The sequence below is a fragment of the Python bivittatus genome, unplaced genomic scaffold, assembly GCF_059951505.1.
Source record: "Python bivittatus isolate LINGU-HERP-01145 unplaced genomic scaffold, Pbiv_v1 ctg000350_np1212, whole genome shotgun sequence".
In the NCBI taxonomy this organism is placed as follows: domain Eukaryota; kingdom Metazoa; phylum Chordata; class Lepidosauria; order Squamata; family Pythonidae; genus Python; species Python bivittatus.
The window spans coordinates 40925098-40941311 of record NW_028277074.1 but is presented as its reverse complement, the minus strand read 5'-3'; the positions used below and the strand labels follow the sequence as shown (position 1 = coordinate 40941311).

The 16214-nt window shown below is 36.3% G+C and overlaps 2 protein-coding genes across 9 annotated transcripts in view; one reads left to right on the top strand and one right to left on the bottom strand.

Annotated features, from left to right (window-relative positions):
• The window catches only part of CHST7 (carbohydrate sulfotransferase 7), a 31434-nt gene extending 24992 nt beyond the window's left edge, over window positions 1–6442 (top strand). For 4 of the 8 annotated variants that reach the window (XR_015796872.1, XR_015796875.1, XR_015796873.1 and 1 more), the window contains 2 exons: window positions 1733–1879; window positions 2958–6442. Coding sequence is in view for 2 of the 8 variants with exons in the window: in XM_088144997.1 (XP_088001123.1) it covers window positions 2958–2968 (11 nt within the window). In the remaining 6 variants the exon portion in view is untranslated. The remainder of the gene's footprint in view (window positions 1–1732; window positions 1880–2957) is intronic. The other 4 variants (XR_015796874.1, XM_088144998.1, XR_015796871.1 and 1 more) reach the window with 3 other exon arrangements.
• Window positions 6443–11869: 5427 nt separating this feature from the next.
• SLC9A7 (solute carrier family 9 member A7) overlaps window positions 11870–16214 on the bottom strand; it is a 49364-nt gene continuing 45019 nt past the window's right edge. The window contains exon 17 of the mRNA XM_007439516.3: window positions 11870–14368. Coding sequence (XP_007439578.2) covers window positions 14126–14368 — 243 coding nt within the window. The 3' untranslated portion in view covers window positions 11870–14125. The remainder of the gene's footprint in view (window positions 14369–16214) is intronic.

Here is a 16214-nt window from a genome sequence, read left to right as displayed (position 1 = left end):
TATTTATGAAGTGAAGATGCCCTCCTGGTGACCACATGAAAATGATCATGGAATGTTCTTAGCAATAAGTCTGAAGGTGATTTGCCATTGCCTTCTTCTGGAATGTTTTTCAACTTTCAGTCTAGCTTACAGCTCTGGTATTTCCTGATGACCTCCAACCAAGTATTTTTAAGTGCTATATAAAATACAGACTTTTGTGAAGTCTACCCAGTAAAGAACACAGTTGCTCTTTTCTCTAGGGTGAGTGTGTTTCTTTTCTTTTTATGTATTTTTCTAGCTCTTTTATCCTATTTTCCATTAGCTCTTTAATATGTAGCTATTCTTGAATTCTACACCCTTTAGGACACTTTTCCTTCATCCAAAACCTAGGTCACACATTAAGCTAAATTATTATTTGTTGAATTAACTATTCTTGGATGCCTGCATTTGGATGACTTATAAACCATGTTTTACAAAGTATAGTGAGTAGCTTTACAAATTTTATTAAGCCACAATCTGGATTGCTTGCTTGATTTTGGTTAATCAAGGGTGAATCACCATTGCGATTGTATAGACTAGTCTTTGCCAGCTTAATGCTCTCAGAAGTATTGGATTTCAAATCCCATAACTCCCATTCATGATGGTCAAAAGTTGAGATTAGTATTAAAATTTTATATTATTTGGAGGATATGTCTTTAGAAAAGATTGGTTATTATGTTGTTGTGTCATTGGTTTGCTTTAGCACATGGTGTGAACTCAATTATGGTTTGCAAACAACTAATTCTGGCTTATTGAATGAACCATAGTGGAGCAAACCATGATTTAACATATCTGAGCCAATACTTTGCTGCATAGCACCACTATTTGCCTTGATTTAAAGCATCTTTCTTTAGATGTATTCACATCACCAACTGTAGGGGGCAAATAATGAAACGTGTTTGACAGCATCATTGCACAAATGCTGCAACTTACATCAGACATTGAGACTCAAGTGCATAATCACAGCGTTTGCATGGTGATGTCACCAGAGTTTGCTACAGACACTGTTGCATAGCATGCTAAACCAAAAAGTCCATTTAATAAGTGTATATGCATACCACCATTTTACTTACGTTGCATGCAGCTCTTTAACCATTAGTGTTTTGACTGTATCTTTCAAATCAAGAACAGCTGCCTTTTGAATTTATAGAAAATTACATTTAAACCTATGAATCTTTCTTATAAATTCTGGTTTCTGATTCACCTTGGACAACCATAGTAAACTTAAGATTCTGGTTGAACAGCCATTCTTCATGCAGGCAGGGGATTGTTAAAGCGTAATGTATCAGTTTATTAATACGTTTTTTATTTAATATGCCATGCAAACAAAGCCTATGTTATCTATAAAATTATGAGCTGTTCATTCATATATCTTTTTGCTGATTCATGCTTCTGTAGGCCTTAAATAAACTAGTTCCTCATTAGAGGTGCCAGAGTTCTCTATTCCATATGCAAGATTAATATGAAATACATTTCTCAAAATAATAGCTATAAAATGTATTTTTAAAATCATTTCTCCATTAATATAATAGAGGACCTGAAAACAGTATTTACTTGTATAATTTAAAGGACTCCTTTGTATCTCAGTAACCATAGATTAGGTTTTATTGTTTTTTTGTTTTTTAGATTTTTTACCCTGCCTTTATTATTTTTATAAATAACTTGAGGCAGTGAACATACCTAATACTCCTTCCTCCTCCTATTTTCTCCACAGCAACAACCCCGTGAGGTGAGTTGGGCTGAGAGAGAGTGACTGGCCCAAAGTCACCCAGCCGGTTTTCATGCCTAAGGCGGGACTAGAACTCAACAAGTCTCCTGCTTTCTAGCCTGGTGCCTTAACCACTAGACCAAATTTTGGAAAGTAAGGCTTTGATTTAAAATAATTTTATTGAACTAAAATGCCTCACTGCAAGCATAATTATTTCACTATATGATTGATATCAATTTTATATATTAAATATTTATATATTGATTGATTTGATGATTATGTGCCATACATTTGGTATCAATTCTTAGTGATTACATAGATTTTCTCCAGGAGGATCTGTACCCAACCTGGTCCTTCAGGTGTTCCAAGAGTGTACCCATCACCATTGTAATTAAGTTCATCAACTTTGACACTGGTCATCATCTTCCTCTTTCCTTTCACCTTTCCCAGCATTAGAAGTCTTTGTATAATGTGTTCGAAGTGTGATAATTTGAGCCTGGTCATGTGTGTGATGAGTGAGAACTCTGGGTTGATTTGTTCAATGATCTATTTATTCATTTTCTTGGCTGTCCATTGTATTTCTAAGTGTTTTTTCCAACATCAAAGTTTGAAAGCATCAATGCTCTTTCTGTTCTGCTTCTTCAAAATCTAATTTATGTATTATATATTCAAACATTTGTGTGTAAAATATTTAATGCCCAATTAAGTTCAGTTTTCTTTAATAGCTGTTTTCATAGTAGTATGTCATAAAACATCAAACATCATGTATGTCAAGAAAATTGTTACATTAAATTAAGAACTTGCCTTGATACTAGTTTTTTTACATAAGATATATATGCTTAGGTCTCTATTTTTTCTCACTAAAGAAATTGGGTTGTAATGAGCAAGAGATATCCTTGTTTAAATATGCTGATTTTTTTCAGTGACTAAGAAAAAATGAGACATTAATTAAACTAAGATGTACAGACCTTTTTCTAGTACCCCTTAGGTTTGTAGAACAAACATGCAATTTAACCTAATCTTCCCAAACCAATTTAATATTGCACGAAATATCAGGGTTTTTTTTTAAACAATGCTTACCAATTAGAAAATAACAGTAGTGTGTGAGGGTATGTTGTGTTGACTCAGAGAAAGGGGAGAATTCTGAGCCATTACAGAAGACATTTGAGTCCTGGAAAAATAGGAAGTGTGAGAAAGAAACTCTAAACTATTCCACCTTGATTTGTGTTAGATACAAGGTGAAGTAGAGAGGGGCTGTGTCTGCATTCCAAGAGTCATATATCCTGACCTTGCTGACCTCCAAGGACTGATATATGGGAAGATACATAATTGGCAAGTTAAGTAAATAGTTGATTGAAAGAAATTATCTGCTTCTGTTCTATAAATTGACACCATAAATTATAATAATCATTTAATTCATTGCAGCTTTCTTGTTTGGAGTGGTTTCATCCAAATCATGCCTTCTTTTAAAAGTTATATATGATGAACGAACAGCATTTCATGGTCATGATCTGGGTTTGCTAAGACTAGAGTAAGATGAATCTGTGTTCCTTCTAAATATGTTGTTGGTAACATCCCTGTAACTATTCAATTCTGTAACTTTCTTTTTTCAAAATCTCTTAGCCTCAGGTTCTCCACTATAGAATAATCCTTTTGCTATTCCTAGTAACAATATTTCTGCCAAAAAATCTTGGATGGCACACTAAATCTCAAATTAGCCACATTGGCTGGATTTGCAGAACATACTAGACTAAATTACAATTGGCTAGTTTGTGAATCAGTTGGTTCTATGAACTCAGCCAGCCATTTTTTTTTTTAAATAAACCACTGCCACATTATAGGCAATGCATTTTTTAAAAATTTAATTTCTCCTTCTGTTTATATAAGTACTAGTTATACAAGCATACAACATTTAAAACAAAAACACAAGGTTTAAAACGTAACATTGAATTAGTAAAATTAATAATTAAAAGCTTGGTGAAAGAAATGCATTTTAAAAGCACTTCTTTAAAATAGAAGAAATGATTCCTTAGGCTGTCAAACCATTTAGAACTTTAAAGACCAGTACCAGCACCTTAAATTCTGCCTGGTATGCAACTGACAACCAATGTAGGTCTTTCTATGGAGCCATCATGTGATCCCTGTATTTTATACCAGTTAGCAGCCTAGCTGCAGCCTTTATGCCAACTGAAATTTGCAGATATTCTTTGGTTTCAAATGGGCCTTAAGATTGTTATCTCCACTTATGCTCTAGCCCTCTCCCTAACCTCATCATTGCTCCCTGCTAAACCAGGATGCTCAAGGTGGTGCTTAGGGGTTATAGCATCAGCCACCTAGGCCACACCTATGTCATCCAGGGTTTCAACAGAATGGATAGATGAGGTGAGAATCTATCCAAGCACTTTCAGGAAACTACCCAGACCCATCAGGTATCTGGGTCAGAATATTTTAGCCAGTCTTTCTCACCTGCATCTCTCCCTTTGCCAGTTATTATTTGCAGGCCATGTTCCTTTCTCCATTCTTCCCAATTTGCTTGACACAAGACCAAGCATTTTTTTTAAAAAACCCTCTCACATTACAGCACCATTCCTTGCTAATGCCATTTTATAGAAACAATTAAAGTAGTTCCCCAAGGGGCAACCCTCATTGGAGTTACTTCTTGAGGAAAATAACCTAGTTCTCTGAAATGAACACAGCTGCTTTATAGGGGGATTATGGAACTGTATGCCTATATAGTATAGAGCTTGTAATCAATACAACTAATACTTTTTGCTATAGTTACCAAAACATAGGATGCTGCCATATACTGAGTCACACCTAGCTCAGCTCAGACTGTAACTCAGAATCATGCAGTGTGAGTAGCTGGCTCTCCAGTTTTCAGGCAGAAATTATCCTTTCCTTTCCTGAGGAAGCTAGAACTGAACCTATAATTTTTCACATGAAAAGTATGTGTAGTACTACTTCTGTTATTTTGATTAATTTTTTTGATATTTCAGTTAGGTGTATTATTACATAGAGATTGTCCACTATTGCTTGAACCACACAAGTAATTAAATGTAAACATGCCTAAGCAAGACTTAAAATATTACAAAATGCTAGCAATTAATAATTTTCCCTATAATGCTGGGGGGGGGGGAGGTGTTGATGGATTTAGCTTTATTAGCAAATTATTACAGTTAATTTGTTTATTGAGACGTGATACCACCTAATCTTAAGAAAACATCATGGGCTGATTAAGAGTAAACTTGTATTTTCTTACCTATGTGTGCCTTTATTTTCAAGGTAGATTCATGAATTTAACTGCAGAAATGCTAATCTAAATTGTGGATTTTTCTCACCACCACAGGCTAACTGACCAGTTGCTCACTTGTGACAGAAGATTTCTAGAAGGAGCTATGCCTTCTATAGGCACTGGAACCATCAATGAACTGCAATTTCTACTGTAGGTTCTGCATGGCAGAATGAATACTGACTAGCTTTAATGAAATTGTTATTATGAAAAAAAAACTTTAGATATGACATTTGACATGGTGCAATATAATCTGTGACCCTCCACTTTTAAAGTGTTTTATCTTCAGTCAACTAATGTGCTATTGTTTTATATATATCACACTTGGGACATTCAAACCACCTACTCTACCAAGTAAAAACACAAGAGTGGAATTTAGAATCTCAGGCAAGGCAATCCAGCTATGACGTTTGAGCATTTCAATATGCCCAAAGAACTATCAACAGTAGAAGTGGAAATGTTGAAGAAGATCCGTTGACTATTCTTTCTACATTTTTCCCTTAAAAACATCATTGTCCTTTCAGTTTTTTCCCCTTAAACAAATACTAGCAAATACAAGTAATAGCAGGCAAGAAATATTTAGACAAGTTTTAATTTTTTTTCCAAATCATGACTACGGCTTAGGTCTGAGTGAACTTTAAATCTTTTGGATCTAAAACTTCTACTGTCCTTGCATCTGTCCCCTTTTGAGCCATTACAATGTCTGGAATTTCCAATGTCAAAAAGAGATGTTGGTATGGAGGAGGAGAAAGGAAGTCTGACTCATTTTTGATATCACAGGGGAAAAGCCAACTTACCTAGAGGTTTGGACATTGTTGCAAGGGGCATAGATTGCAGTAGGGCAGTCATTTCAAAATCATTGCATCCTGTTCATTTCATAAACATAAGGCCTCAACTCTAGACCTGCACAAAATGGTGCTATCTTATGAAGCCACATCAAGCTAAATTGAAAGAGTTTATTTTAAGGCACAGCCAAGGCACTTCTGCCTCAGTGCCTCCAACCACAGGACTGAGATGAACCACTTCACTTCACCAGAAGTATTGACAGAAATACCTTCTGTACATGCATGTACAAAAACCCATAGAAAGCCACCAATATAGCCCTACTTAGTGCATCACTTAGACTGAGATCAAGAACCCTGACTAGAGAAGGTATAGAATAAATAGTATCTTCTAGCTCTTTTAAAAGCCCTTCCTTACCATTTCTTTTCATTTGATTGTCTCCTTTCCTTACAAGTTTGCCAACAACAAAATTATACCATTGTTCTGTTAGTATGCTGATGACTTGAAAAACAGGTATACATTTTTATTGTTTTAAATGAAGTTGATCATATATAATACAGGAAAATACACTCTGTATTGAATTTAATTTCAACTTTTTTAAACATTTGAAAATGGTTATTGGTTCAATAAATTAAAATACTGTACTGATTTTTACTGTGAACTATGTTACTACTACAGGAATTGGGACAAGGGGTTAAATTGACATACTTGAGACCCATAAAATAACTTTTGTACCCAGAAAGGGAGTTCTTGACTAAGAAAGACCTAATTCAAATCTAATGCTGCATTCACATAACACGATGAAAAGGCTGGGTTGACATCATATGATAAACAAACTGTATATTGCAAACCACAGTGACTGTATTCAAACTTAAGCCAAAACAAACTATATTATGATTAATGTGATGGTCTTATTCTTATAAGATAGTAAAAACGTCGTTTCTTTAGCTTTGCCTTAGGCATTGCAGTTTGTAAATTATGGCTTATGCCTTTGTGTGTTGCTTTAACACAGCCTAAAGTTGAGAGTGAGGTTTTCATGTTTAAAGTAAAGATATATATTTATCAGTTTTCCATATCATACTGAGCCAATCCAACCAAACTAATACATGAACCCAACCATTCTGTAAGAGCAGAATATGGGGTGGGGGTAGGCAGGTTTGACAGTGTAGTCTTCTTAGAGAATTATGTCATATTTGATGGCTGTGATCACAGGTGGTGCTGAGCCATAATTTTGGTTTACACATAGTATAATCTCTGAACCCAACTGTAGCATCAACAGATGATGGCTGTGTATAGTGTTTGAACTGAACCATTGACATAACCCCTTAGTTCATTCTATGGTATTTGATCTTTTAGGCTGCAAAAAGTGGTTCTTCCTAGTTGGCCTTTTCATAGGCATCTCAGTCCAGTTCCTTTTATGTTCTTGCAAGAAAGTTGAGACAAAGGTCATAATACAAATTTGAGGTAGAGCCAATCTGTTATACTGTACTTGATGCATTACAGCATTACAGCCTGATCCCTGTATGTTGAAAAATCACTGGTGGTTGCTATATTTTTGAAAAGAAATGATATTGCCATAATAAACACAGACAACGCATACAGTGCCCTATTACTAAAAGATAAGATACACAGGACTCAAAAATTGAGTTAGTCCTTGGGTGTGGAAGTGTAATTGAAATTCAAGAGCCTATTTTTATGTCTGTTTATGAAAACAAAACATTTCATTCAACAGTACTTATGAAGAAGCAAATTCATTTAAAATTTACCGTAAGAGAGACTCTTGTTTTTAATGCGATACGGAGCTTTCCTAATTACAGCAGTAGAGACTGAAACTTGTTTATAACATGTATGTAGATCAAGCTTCACTTGTTCTCAAGTGCTCAATCAGCACCAAATTAATCAACTAAATATATCTCACAAATTAAACAAGTTCAGTTGCTTATGGCTGTTTTAATTATCTGAAATTTTGATGATTCCAATATATTTGTTTCTGACTGCACCAAGCACTTCTCAGTTTACTCTAAACATTAGAAGACCCATCCGACTATAATAGCATGTACAGCTAGTCCTTGTTTAGTGACTGGCTTGTTTAGCAACCATTTGCAGTTACAACAGTGATCATAAAAAAATAACTTTATGACTAATCCTCACAGGCCTGCAGAGCAAAGGAAAGCTGAAGTAAGATCATAAGCACAATCATGGTTTCACTTAGCCACCTCACTTAACAATGAGTTGCCAGTCCCAATTGTGGTTGCTAAACAAGGACTACCTGTAATCCATTCTGGTAGAAAGGAACTTAATAGAATGATATGTAAATGGTGTAAAGCTGCAAAATTATGCTAAGAACTCCCCTCCCTCCCAAGCTGAGGGCAGCTGAAAAAAAAGCAGTTTGAATGTCAGACACAAGATCAGGGAGCTTTTCATTTGAGAGTTAACATTTCTGGCTAAACTGAGATGGACAGTTGTCTAGTACTATCTGGGAAAAAAAAAGAACAGAAATCAAAGATTGGAAACAAGGCAAGATAAAATGTACAATGCATACTTAATACCAGAGAGCAGGCCTGCACAACTTGTAGAGGGAAAAGGGGCACATTGATAAATTAAAAATAATTGTGGGCTGCAAAGGAATACTTGGGTGTGCCAGTCAGCTGTGTGGTGGCTACCAAGCGGTGGCAAGGCTGGAGCTGGTAGCCGCGGTGGTGAGGCCTGGAGGTGTTGAAGGCATTTGGCAGCGTCTCTTCTGGGGCAGCAGCAGCAAATTTACTGACTTTTCAAAAAATCCTGGCAGGCCACACAAGGCTGCTTAGCAGGCCACACACATTCTCTAATTTCTGCTCCATGTTGTTGGTTACTAGCAGGTGGGGCATTACAAATATGTTCCTGTGAATCTACCATTACAGAGGAGAGGTAGAATAGCTTGAGGGGTTGTTTTAGATTGGCTCCACATTCATTAACATATCTAGATTGGTCCTTATAATTGCTACATTGTATAACTGTTTTCTTATAATACATATTTTGAAACTTAAACATGAAAACTCGTCCTCCTATGGTCTTTCAACCAACTCACTAGGGGAGAAATTATGTGCAGTGTTTCATGTTTCAATACAGAATGAGACATTTGGGGCTTCCCCCTCCCACAAAAGGAAAATGCACAGCAGGGCAAAACCTGAGCATTACTTTACTGAAGAGAAAACCCAAGTAAGGATGTATACTGAGTAATTTTTTAAAAGTTGTAAGAAACTTAGCAATGTGAAAAGAATTAAAATTCAGTTTTTGAACAGTGATAATAGATGAATACAAGTTCACTTTCATACACGGATCTTTCGGCAGAGTAATAGCATCTTTTGATTATTTAAATATGTGCTGTATGAAAGGTCAGATTGTAGCAGCATTATTGCCTGAAAGACTCAAAATTAATTTCGTGTCATTACAAGGCCTTTTGAAACACTATAAAAGGGTCAAAAAGGACAAATTATAGTGTTTTTAATGACTTAAGCTGCAGCTTTAATCAAACTGAAAGTAATTCTATTGCGTATATTCTTACTTAAAACACTAAATTTTGGGTTTTAATATTTCCAAGGAATAAATGGTTCAAAGAATTCATAAAGTGTAACTGATCTATTTACCCTCTACTACAGAAACAGCTGTTCTGAAATATTTGCCCTGTTTGAATGGTACCATATTAAGAACAAAATGTGTATGAAAGTTCATCAGAATAAAAGAAAGGCTGACCAAAGGCTTGTTATGGCTTGGATGATAAAACATACTGCTTTATACCCTTGGCAGATTCTATTGATAAAATAAAAAAGTATTAGTTTAAAAAATGTAAGTGCAAAGCAAGTAAGAGTGTGTAGCAGGAGAGAAAGACCTGTGCAGGCATTTTTGGCAAGAGAGCCACAATCTGACTGTGTTCACAGAATACCTTAATCCAGGGTAATTGAATCATACACATTTAGATATTAAATGATAAACTAACCACCCAACACATCAAGCCACAAACTAGCCAATCATGTTAGGCTAGAATATTCATTATGTGAACCAGGTCATATGAGAGATATCTAATACATTCTATGGCATGTAAGTAGCCCTGGCATAATTTTACCTCTGATCTGTTAAATTGTTTATCAGAGCCACAGGCAATCGTGTGTGTGTGTGTATGTGTGTGATTTTAATTACAGTAATAAAAACTAATACAAACTAAACTCAGAGAAAGCAAAGAGAGACTAAAAAGTGCAAAGAAAGAAAAAAAATTTAAAAAAGGAAAAGGAAAGAGTGAAATAAAGAAAAAGAAATGTATAAAGAAGTTACTTCCAATCTTCATCACAAGTATAAACAGGATTGGTAGCTCTAAACTCTAAGGTTACAGATATTTCTTCTTTCCATAACCCATCCCTTATCTATAAGCAAATCCATAAGACATCAACTTTTCAATCCTGGTGTTAGCAAAAAGTCCATAAAGGGTTGCCAGGATTCCATAAAAACATGTCTTATTTTAACCTTGATCGAATAAACCAACTTTATATTCCTTCCTTTTATCTCTGAAAATCTTAATCTTTAGTTCATTCAAATATTGATTTGATCTCTCTTCTTTTTTGTCCCATCACATAGGCTTCTTCAAGGCTTTAATAAATCTCTTTTGTAAATCCAGTAAAAATACATTATCCAGGTCATTCTCTTGGTTTATCATTTTGCATTTCTCCTTTAATTTTTAAAACTTCAACTTTGACTATAAACTTCAGCCAGCTTCTTTTGTATGTCCAGTAGAGTGCTTATCCAATTCATTCTCATGACCTGTCACTTTAAATATCTTCTTTGTCCTGTAATTCACACTTTTTTTTAATCCAATATTTCTGATTCCACTATTTTTGCATCGAGCAAGATTTGTTTCACATCTGTCATTCCTTCGTTAACATTCTTTGATCTTTAGTCTATCCATAGAAGCAGACATCATCACTGATATTGTTGATATTGTGGCTACTAATTTCTGGCCCCATTCTTCAAAGATCTCTTTTAATATTTCAAATGTTATAGTGTTTTGTGTCATTTTGTAAATCCCAATCCTAATCAAAGCCAAAGGCAGTTTTTTTTTTCTTTTTGCCTGGAATCTTTAATCCTCTGTAGTGTCCAATTTAAATCACAAGGTCTCTAATCTCTGTTATGATTTACAGTAAACAAAATAATTCTGGTTCCCACAAAAAGCTGTTTATTTCATATAGTTAGTTCCAAAACCTTATAGTAAAAGTTTCAATATTCCACATTTGTCTAGACCCTTAATTTGTTTATAACTTTCTTGGTTCAAAATCTTAGCTTTTTGTCATTTATTTCCAATTCTTTACATTTTTAAACTTTTTTTTTTGGTTCAGAAATGAAGATAGATTTACCAGATCTCTAATAGCTTTTAGATGGTTAGATAAGCAGTTTCCCAAAGTGATTAGAAGAGAGGTTAATGAATTCAAAGACTCTGCCGCGGTTGTGATTTTGACGATTAATCCCTGTCTCCCAGTGCTCAAACTGCAGAAGACTGCTGTCCTGTGGTCTCATGAGGAGCAGCCATCCCGAGCACATGTGGGCGATCTCCTGTCTTCTCCTTGTCCGGAAAGGTTCCAAAGAAGTGGTCTACTCACTGGTTTTTTGGTCTTTGCCGCAGTCATCTCTGCTCTCCATGGAGATGTGTTTAGCTCACCATGCTTCCACCAGAAGTCCAGGCAATCTTTATCCTACCTGTGCTCCAGCACCCATGCTGTCAGCCCTTTGAGGTAGTCCAGAGAAGAAGCACAAGCCATGAGTACTAACACTACCTTTTATTGTAAGCTTACAGTAATAGAGTCTTGCAAGTCTGAAAGCATTTCTCCCCTCCCTTACCTTTACTTTCCCGAAAACTAGAGAAAGTCTCTTCTGAGACACTTCCCACACCCTCTTTCCTTCTGGGGGCTGAGATACCTTTTGCATGACGGTTGTCGAAGCTGCAGCTCTTCCTCCTGTCTCTCAAGGTCATTCTCACATGCTTAAATCTAGTTAGGAAATGCAAATAGTAAAGTACATTAATCAATATGGGTGTAATGGAAGGTTTGAGTGAGGAGGATACTGGAATGGAGGGTCAAGGTTATCAGGAGGGAGGGGGAACATTCCAGAGCAAGCGTTTTCTCTGTCCACAGCAAGACCGTGGAAAGAGAAAGAAGATGCGGCTAGCCCCTCCCTAGAGTCTCACAGGGTATATCCACTAGTTGCTTTAGCATAGATTTAGTCTGGCGAGATTCTGCTATTAGGTGCAAGCTAATAAAGGAACTGTACTGGACTTAAATACCCTTCACTCTCTTGCAATAATACTTACTTGCAATTATCTTGTTGGAAAAAGAAGGCTATCATGGCACATGGACCTGTTCTGCAAAGGATGTATGGTAAGTAAAATTCATAGGATCAGGCTGCATACATGCACAGGAATTGTGAAATGAAAATCATTTAATCTCTTTACATTATTAAAGACTCAGCATAAACTGACGTATCCGAGATTTCTTCACAACTAGTCTAGGTATAGGTACCTCTATAGAAACCAATTATTATTTAAAGCAGCAGTACTTTTTAAAAAGTTGAATCTTCTCAGTTGAATATTGATCAGTGAGTTCATAAGAGTAATGAGAATGTAACAGACTTTATTACATAGGTTGGTTCAAATGTAGCTTTCATTTTACAAACAGACTAAAATGAAATAGCAAATTTAAAAAAATGTTTTCAGAACAGGAAACAAAAATACAAGAATGGGAGAGCACATTTTTATTTTCCTAAGCATCTTTAAATTACAGGGCAGCCTGTTTAAATAGTGCCCATTAAAGTCAAAACATTACATTATTGTTAAACTTGCTTTAAAACAGCTAACCTCCTGACAAAAGAAGCTGTAGAGAGCCATAGAGAGCTGCCAAATTATATCATAGAGGGCAGATACTCATTTACAATTAGAATTGCATATGCTTTATTTGCAAACAAGCATTGCTATACCTTAGACCAGTGTTTCTCAAGCTTGGCAACTTTAAGATGCGTGGACTTCAACACCCAGAATTCCCCAGCCAGCATGCTAATTGAGGAATTCTGGGAGTTGAAATCCATGCATCTTAAAGTTGCCAAGCTTGAGAAACACTGCCTTAGACAAGGTCTCCCTAGTCAGGTCACAACATGATACTCTTTATTACATAAAAGGCACTGTACCATTTTTAAATATCAGGATCATAGTGCCATATACCACTAACAAACACACCAACACTGTCTTTCTAACTGGTTACAAAAAACACCTTTCGTTCTGATGCAAACATCAGAGAAAGAGGTACAATTTACAGTAGTCTTATCTTGCTTAACAAAAGACACAGCTTAAATCCAGATAAATGACCTTATCCAATCTGGTGATCTCCAGCTTGGCCATGCTGATTGGGGATGTTAAGAGCGGTAGTTCAACATATCTGGAAGACACCAGCTTGGGGAAGATTACAATAGCCTGAGACAGATTCTATCAATACTTCTTGGGCAGTTGTACAACAGTTTGCAACTTCACTATTTTCATTCAATAGTTTCTTCACATTTGTAGTAGAGGAACGGTACTGTCTACTGATGTCTACAGTTGTCTACTGGAGAATATTATGGGTATGAGGCAGAAAACGTACATTTTAGACAGGAACAGCTCGGCTTGTGATGCAACCACAGGACTCACACAGAAATTCTCAATAAGTATTTCAAAGAGCAATGTACATACATATTGCTTTTTTTTCTTTCTTCTTTCAGATACAGAATAATTTAATGCCAAACTTTACTAATACAAATGTTCTTGAAATGAGAGGAAGCTTTTTTTTCTTTTTTTGCAACAAGTCCAGAAAAATGTTCATATGGAAATTATATGTCCTTTCTTTCAACTATTTTTTTTCAAGTATAAGTCAACACTGCATCTTTTGTCACTGACAAAAGTGACAAAAGAATTCTCTTCTGATGAAAAGGCCTTCGGTGGATCAGAACTATTTTAGCCACCGTGAGTTAATATCCCCACAGGGCACAGAATGAGAGGATGACGACATGTTGCTTTTCATTTCAAGGATGCATTTTTTCCCTTAATATGACAACCTTAGCAATTTTCCATTCATCAGGTTTAGAGACTGTCAGTATCTCAAATTATTTTTTAGAAAGACATAGGGGTGGGGGGCAAGGGCATCTTGAGACTTTAAAAACTTACATTGTACAAGAGACATTAATTTACTCACTAAGCACCTCCACTGATACACTGGCCTGCAGATACTGTGGATCTTTGGGCACTGGGCCTATCCATGACTGCACTATATGCTTGGCAGTCTTCATGCATCCAATGGAAACACTAGCCGAGTTCCTCTGTTCATCACCTCGGGTGCTTCTGTTCCCAGATCACTTTCCAGGGCTTCTTCGGAGCTACTTTTTGCCTTCCTGCCATCCAGGCTGGTAACAGCAGCATGAGAGCCAGAGGAGCCATTAGCAGTTATTGTTGTGTCTCCATACGTCAGTGTCAGATCACTGTCATTCAAGATAAAATCGGAGTCTTCATCTCTAAGCTGTTCTTGGTTCTGAAATGTGTTCAAGAAGGTTTTTTTTTAAGGAAAACTGCATAAACATCCATTATATCTTAATGGAACCAGTCAGAAACTTGGTGGAGTCTTTGAGGGTAGATTTGGAGCACATCTATTTAACATTTCTATCTATCTCCCCCCTCGACTCAAAACAGAGATGAGTGGTACTGTCAACCCTTTGAGGTAGTCCAGAACAGGAACCCAAAGTTATGAATGCTAATACTATTTTTATAAGATTACAGCAACAGAATCTTGCAAATCTGAATGCGCTTCTCCCCTCCCTGCCTTTAGTTGAAGAGAATTAGGGTCAAGTCTGAGACGCTTTTTCAAATTACTTTCCTGCTTTGGACTCAGATTTCTCTTACCTGATCATTGTCTTGGTTGCGGCCCTTCTTCCTGTTCCTCAAGGTTATTCTCACAGCACATTAAAGGAGGGGAATTTTCCTTTCGGGATTTGTTTTTGGCTTTATTGATTTTCATTTTGTTCCGAATGGCATTGGAATATGGCCTTCAAAGGTTTTACCAGAGCCCAGTCCAGTCCAATCCAACAATATGTTCTGTTGCCAAATCTGGGCTGCAAAAGTCCAAGTGACCTCTAGATGTCAGCAAAGAGATTAGAGACCCCAATTCTTTGCTGCCATCTGGTGGTTATCCTATTTTTTTTCAGCCCAGTTATGATAGAAGCTAGATATGATAGCAAAGTTCACCTTATAAATGTCCCTTTTCCTATAATTTTCCCTGTACACCTGCTACTTATTTTGCAAAATTCTATGGACCAGATATTCTCATGGACATATTTTATATAGGTGTGTGTTCACCAACAGGAGGTCATACTTGTCCTCTACTACATGACAGATACCATATGGATATTTAAATAATCTGTTCAACCTCATTTGAGCAAACTGATCTGATTTGTACTGACCTGTTCAGACTATTATTATTTAGATAATAAATGATGTTATAGGATAAATGATGATTTCAACTGTGCACTTGGAAAAGAAAATATCTTTGGATAAAAAACAATTTTGGTGGAAAAATTTGTTCAGAAATGCATACTCAAATGTAATTATGGAGGGCTTTTTTAAATTAAAAAAGAGGTTAGTATGAAAACAGCTATAGATGGCATAGGGAATGGCCACAAAGGACAGGAGAAAGTGACATTACCAAGGCAATAGTTAGGTAAGCAGGGCTTGAGCCAGGGCCAAGAAAAGAACTTGAGATAATGTCTCAAACAAGTACCCCATTCACATGGAGATACAGTAAGGGAGGGGGGAAGCACATTCAGACTTGCAAGATTCTGTTACTATAGCTGTTAAAATAAAAGTAGTCCTGACCTACATGACATTGGTTTCTTAGTCTGGTCTACCTTGTAGGGCTTACAACAGCACAGAATTTATTTATGAAATTGTCATGGGAGGGAGGTAATAGGCAGTCTCCTCTAAACTGGTGTTTCTGAACTAGTGCATACTATATTTTGTGTGAAGTTCTTTAAATGGAATGCAAAAGAGGTTGCTGATAGTTCACAGACTGATTGCTCAGATGCCACTTCACGTATTACTGCTGTAATCAAATAAAGCAAGCATTTAAAAAATGGATCTGAGTATCTTGTTTGGTTGGACTTATATGAAAACTACCCCTTTAGATCTTGAGATGAAAAAGTCCTGCCAGGAATGCAGGGAGATGCGGCAGGATCAACCAAAACACATTTCCATGTTGTGCTCAGTAAAGCACTCTGATATTCCTCTTTTCTGCCTCTGAAATATTGCTAGGCTATTGGGTTTCCCATAGTGGAAAACTAGCACCTGCAAAAAGACTGCCGAAAGGTGAGGGAGATACAAACTTC